We start from the raw sequence: 6,066 nt of genomic DNA on the forward strand, positions 1-6,066 counted from the left end.
TTAATATATCAAGTGACAGCTGCATATTCACACACAATGTTTGCTTAGAAAGTGGCGTTTGTCTTTTTTGGGCCTTCGCAACTTTTATAAATGAGGCCTCCCTGGTCCTGTGCAGCATAAGTTACCATGACAATCTAGCCAAGTTAACACTAAAATCTTTGGCTTTAGGCCCAACATACCTTGCTAACCCACTAATCTCACTTTGTGGTGGACCCTTCTTGATTTAATGTTGTTATCTGTTTACCTTGGATACCCCTGACTTTAGTCATACTGTACATTGTTAAATGTGGCATATTATCTAGAAGGGAAAGAAATGGATGTCATGTTAACTGCCATGGCTAATCAGCAGTGTGTTTTTAATTAATTTAATAGCAGAGACTTTTAACTTGGTTTCTACAGTGGCAGGCGGGTCGGAGAAAGGCTAGGTTCCTTGGTGTTTCCCATAGCATCAAACAAGGCTTACCAGGGCTTGTTTATTATCCATGGCATCTCCACCAAAGATGTGGTTAGTCCTTGTTACAACAGGCACCATCTGTGATATAGATTTGAACAAACACATTGCCTTTTGTGATTACATTTGCTGTGAAATGTACATTAACCCCATCAAGACCCCATTAGCTCTGCAGAGGAAACAGGGTTAATGACTCCAGCGTCACCGCTCCTCCCAGGGTTTGCTGTTATTGTTAAACCTGGCTGTGCTGGAGAAGTGTGCAGCGTCGGTGTGGGAACGTCCATTAGCAGGTTAATGAAGAGCATCCTGTGTTTATGTGTTTGACTTTGTGTATTTAATTTTCTCACACTGTGTATCAGTCATGATGTTATCTAATTATATGTGTTAGAGGAAGGTTAAATGTAATAATCAGCCTGCTCCCTTCTTCCTCTTGTCCCCTCATGCAACTTTCTGTTTGCACTCTCTCTATCTCTCTTTATCTGTCTTGAACATCTTCCATTCCTTGTCCCGCCAGCTCCTCTATGTTCATCTTGCGTCTGTGTTTGTGTGTGTGTGTGTGTGTGAGTGTGTGTGTGTGTGTGGTCAGGGCCAGTACAGGAATCGGATGAGTGTTTAATTGAGCCACTACTATATCGGTCTAAATACAATGTCAATATTGATCTGTCTGGGCTAGAAAAGGGGGAATGGACATGAGCCAGTGCAGAATTGCAGAAGGAGAAGTAGTGTCAGCTGTCTCGACACAAATAATGTGGAAACTGACTAACTAAACAAGATGGGAATGATGGTGCTGCACTTGTGCACTAGATTGCTTACATCTTTGTACAAAATATACAGAGGTTAATTGCTTCATTGGTTACGTTTGGCACTCATTTATTATTTTCAAAGAAGGGGAGGTAGAGCCATGACCAAGAATAAAAACATTGTAGATTTACCTTATAATATCGAGAAACTAAAGCAGATTAGTTTAGGACAAGACACTTAGAAAGAAGAATTTAACAAGTAGGTGACAGAGTAAATTTAATGGTAAAATAAAAATGTGTGAAATCAACTGAAGAAGAATCTCATCCTTGCTGTGATTTTCCAAAATGCTTCTCAGAGAGTCTGAGACATCAGCGCAGCAGAAGTTAAACAAGCATGTTACATGAGTTGAACAAAGTGATCCTGCGCTTGTATCCAATCACCATCACCCCAACGGTAACCTTTTGAAAGACATTTTAATCAAAGCCTTTGGGATGTGTTCTGGGGTCATGATCTAGTTACGGCTGGTTCCACCTTTAATGAAGCAGCCTGCAGCACTGAGTCAATGTTCCCAAAATATCCAGATGAAAGATAAACTGTCCCCTCTCCTTTGCCCTTCTCTCCCTCTCCCATGCCTCCTCTCCCCTCCCTTTGTCATTTTATCTGTGCAGTGCTCCCACACTCTTTTCCTTAATCTGCCCCTCCGCCCCCCTTTTCGAGAGTGTTGTCTCCTCCCATCTCCTAATCCCCCCCTTCAAATCATCTCCCCCATTTCTCCTCCTCTTCTGAGTCCCATTCATTCCACCCATGGGTGATTCCCCTCCTCTTTCTCCTCCCTCTCTCCTTCCAACCTAACCTCTACCCGTTTTCCCACTCGCCTCCCTCTTCTTCTCTCCCCTCCTCCACCTTTCCCCTCCCCTCTGTCATTAGCTGGTATAAGAGCATTGCATCCCTCTCCACCTCTCTCACACACATACAGTGTGTTTGCTGGGAAGGGGATAGTCCAGGGGAAAAAAAGGATTACATTGTCTACCTGCCTGTGAAGGAATTATTTTCCTCTTTGGAATTTCCATAAAAGAGGTATTGCCGTTCCATTTACAATATAATAGCACTAAATAGTAGGAAATGTTCTGCAATTATATTGTTAGCTGTGTAATTGTCCTCTGGTGAGGTTTCCTGGGTTTTGTCTTTTTTGCATCTCAACTACTGCATCATGCTCTAGTATCATTTGCATGTATGTGGATTTATATTTACACCTGCTTGAAAGTGTGTAGCCAGTTGTGTAATGAAATTTGAATTAGTTTTGTGACAACTTTAAAACATGTAAAATTCATGTTGAATATGTGCATTTCTTTTGAGTGTTTGCCAAAACTGGCTGTAACTATGCTTTTAAAAAAACATGTTCTTCAAATGTCCTTTTCACGCGTGCTTCTCGTCTCCTCGCTTTCCATTAGCCCCTTGACCCCTCTGGTCATCCATCACTACATTTTTCTTCTCGCTTCCTTTGTCTCGTACAACCATACAACAACACATCTAATGTATGCTTTTTGTTCACATCTACCCTTAGATCTTAGAACAACATCCTGAAGGCAGCTGTAGCCAAATTCTTACCTATCATCAAAACCCAGTGACATCCCTATTACCACCTGATCCGCAACAAATTTTCCTGCTGTCAACATCATCGCTTGTCAGTAACATCAACGGCGAACGCATTTGACAACGTCCGCGGAGACCATGAGCAGCAATTACATCGTCACTCTTTTAGGACCGGCCCCCTGGGGCTTCAGGCTGCAGGGAGGGAAGGACTTCAACATGCCCCTCACCATCTCCAGGGTAAGACTAAAAAACACACACACACACACACACACACACAATTTGACACACACAAACACATGGTGAAAGGTCAAACACACTTTTTAGTATTATCTACTATGCTATAAAAGCCAATCCTTTTATCTTGCATTTATCAGAGTGCAGCTGCAGTATTGCAACCCAGCAATGCCACATGGCCTATACGTGATTAAAAAGATAAAATCTGATTTCTTTCCCCTCTTTCTCTCTCTGGTCGTCCTCTCCATCTTTTTACTACCTCGTCACCACCACACTTATCATATGCCATCTGTCATGTATCACCCACACAGGAAACCTTTTCTCACTCAGCATTCCATTTCACTTTTCCGCAATCAAAGTCCTGGCGCACAAATCTTGGCTCATTCCTCTGCTTGAACAAGTAACTTGATGGTCCCTTGGTTTGTGTGCCTTTCAGTGTCTTTTCCTAATATAACCTATTGTTACCCTCCCAGTCTGTTCTTTCACAGATTAGAGTTTACACAAATGTTTCCTGCATCACTTGAGCCGTAGTTTGATCCTGAATATGATAATCCTTTCAGTAGCTTATGTTCCATTTTGCTTGGACAGTGCAGCACTGGCACACGCAAAAAATACAGGGATGCATGAATGCGATGCACCCACAAACACTCATGCAGTACATTCACACGAACACAAATCACTAGAACTGGCGGTGTACAGACTGATGGCAACATGAGACTGATGATGAATGGCTTGCCAGGTCCTGTGCCAATCCCCCTTGGGGCCGCTTTGGGTTGCCATGTTTGTGTTATTACTTTGGATGTGATACTTTTCCCACTAACTGAAACCATGTGAATTCTTACCACAGTGTGTGTGCGTGTGTGTGTGCGTGTGTGTGTGTGTGTTTTCGAGTGCGCGCATGGACTCAAAATGATGAAAGATGCTGATTTGAGCTAACTGAGAAGAAAAATTACAGACAGAAGGCAGAAATAGAAAAAAGGGACACGCTAAAACATTTTTTTGTTAAGTATTAATTAATTAAACTCTTTAGATTCAATCTCCAATCTTTACATGTGGATGCTGTCACATCTAAAAATGACTAATTTTAAGAACAATATTCTGCATTGCAAAATATGTACTTTAAAGAAATGCTGACAAAACAGATTAAAAAGGAAATTAGATGGAAATAAATGACGATTTGTCAGTAGAGGTTTCCTTACTCCCAGAGAAGTTGGCAGTTGTCCCAGCAGCCCACTCTGACCTTTACTACAGTATCACTGTGGCATTACATGTCACAGTGAGGTTTTAAGAAGTTGGCAGGAGTGTAAGTAAGACCTGGTGCAGGGTTGGGTGCTGTTAAAGTATACAGTATGTTTGTTAGGTCTGATTAAGACTGTAAAGTGTACAATAAGTCAACAATATGATTTAGTATTCTTAACATATGAATAATTTCAGATTACAGTCGGGTCACATCTACAAATTCCAGTTCTCCAGTTTTTTAATAAAAAAATATAATAAAACATGTTTTCCTTTTTGAGAAAAAAAGTATGTTGTAAAACAGAACAGCTGTGCATCTGGTTCGGGAAGACTTAAACAGAGTGAAGGGTGGCCTTTATTTAACTTTGGGTCTTTAAGAGGAGAAAAGATAAACAGAGGCCAGGGAGAGGAGGAGCGCAGGAGGATGTGACTGACTGTAAGATGATATTGATATGCAGTGCATGGTAATTCATCTACACATTGTGTTGAGAGACTAAAAAAAAAAAAAAGTCATCTTTCTATATTGCCCTCTCAGCCCCGCTCATTTTTATATTACCAATGACTCACTCCTCACAAACAACTTTTTTAGTCTACATACAAACAAGAATCAAACAAAACCCTAATCCTATCTGACCTATTAAATCCAGTTTATGGTGATGAAGGGCAGCGCTGACACATACACACATATGCCCATAAACTCTGAGTGTTTCTGTTGTGTGTTTCAGGCACATTGCTCTCTGCCAGTCCAACCATAGAGTTGGTTCTAAGAAGGGGTTATTAGGGAACTCAGCACAACTGCCAAACCTCACTTACCCTAACAGCTGCTGTTGCTAAGCTCCATACGTATGTGGATGTACTGTGTAAGTCGCTCACGTAGCCACGTTATTATCCCATTGTAGTGGTATTGCATCATAGGGGATGAGTAGGTGTAACCACAACTGTACGTTCTGATGTATCTGCCCAGCAACTGCTGTTTTCACCACATTTTCTTTTACAGTGTAGAAAAAGAGTTTTACAACAGGCCAAGATTGACAGCGCTGCCTCTCAAAGTGCCATTGAAATGTTTCACTAACAGCAAACAAGTTTGACATAGCCCATGAATGGAGATATTTGGAGAAGAAAGAGCTGAGTTGCTAAGTTCTCCTCAAGTATATTTAGTGATAGCATGCAGTAAGAACACAGGTAAGGGTATTATTCAGAGACAATTGACTGATGACAGGCTTAAAGAGAGTACTAGAAGTGTAAGTAATAGTAATAGAACTGTAATAGTTTAGATACACGGTAATACCTTTTAATGGAAATGCTGCTGAAAAGATTTTGTAGAAAATAGCCCGCAGAAGCACTCCAGTTCCCGTTAATCCTCTTTAAAACCATTTATTGTGAGGTCCATTTACGTCTTTTACTGATCAAAGGATTTTCAAGAACAAGGTCTCTCATGTTTAGAGACAGAAAATAGCTGCCCTCTATTCTCGGTTGAATTTACAACACTGTGAATCAATATTTAAACATTTCTGAGGGCAGCCCACTTACAGGATCCACTGCTAAAATAATTTAAGGGAAGGCAGCCCAGGGGACCATGTGCATTAGGCTTCTGAAAATAGATGCACCACTTCACAGGTCAGCTCCACATGACCACACCCCCTCATGAGACAGACTGGTCTCAGATCTGTACCTGTGTTTTATGTGTGTGGGCTAATTGTTGACCAGAGTGTATCTTGGGTATTTCAGAAACTCCTAGCACAAACTGCAACATTGAGCCAAGATAGGTCATCTGGATTTGAAATTATTTAAAGCGCCCATATTATGCTCAT

The 6,066-nt window shown here is 41.2% G+C and overlaps 1 protein-coding gene across 7 annotated transcripts in view; it reads left to right on the plus strand.

The window, feature by feature from the left end:
• Positions 1 to 2,032: 2,032 nt before the first annotated feature.
• pdlim5a (PDZ and LIM domain 5a) overlaps positions 2,033 to 6,066 on the plus strand; it is a gene marked incomplete at its 3' end in the record, with an annotated part of 59,560 nt that continues 55,526 nt past the window's right edge. For all 7 annotated transcript variants that reach the window (XM_032516130.1, XM_032516131.1, XM_032516132.1 and 4 more), the window contains 2 exon segments: positions 2,033 to 2,269; positions 2,757 to 3,022. In XM_032516130.1, the coding sequence (XP_032372021.1) occupies positions 2,924 to 3,022 (99 nt within the window). In that variant the 5' untranslated portion in view covers positions 2,033 to 2,269; positions 2,757 to 2,923.

This window comes from Etheostoma spectabile, chromosome 5 (genome assembly GCF_008692095.1).
Source record: "Etheostoma spectabile isolate EspeVRDwgs_2016 chromosome 5, UIUC_Espe_1.0, whole genome shotgun sequence".
Classification (NCBI taxonomy): domain Eukaryota; kingdom Metazoa; phylum Chordata; class Actinopteri; order Perciformes; family Percidae; genus Etheostoma; species Etheostoma spectabile.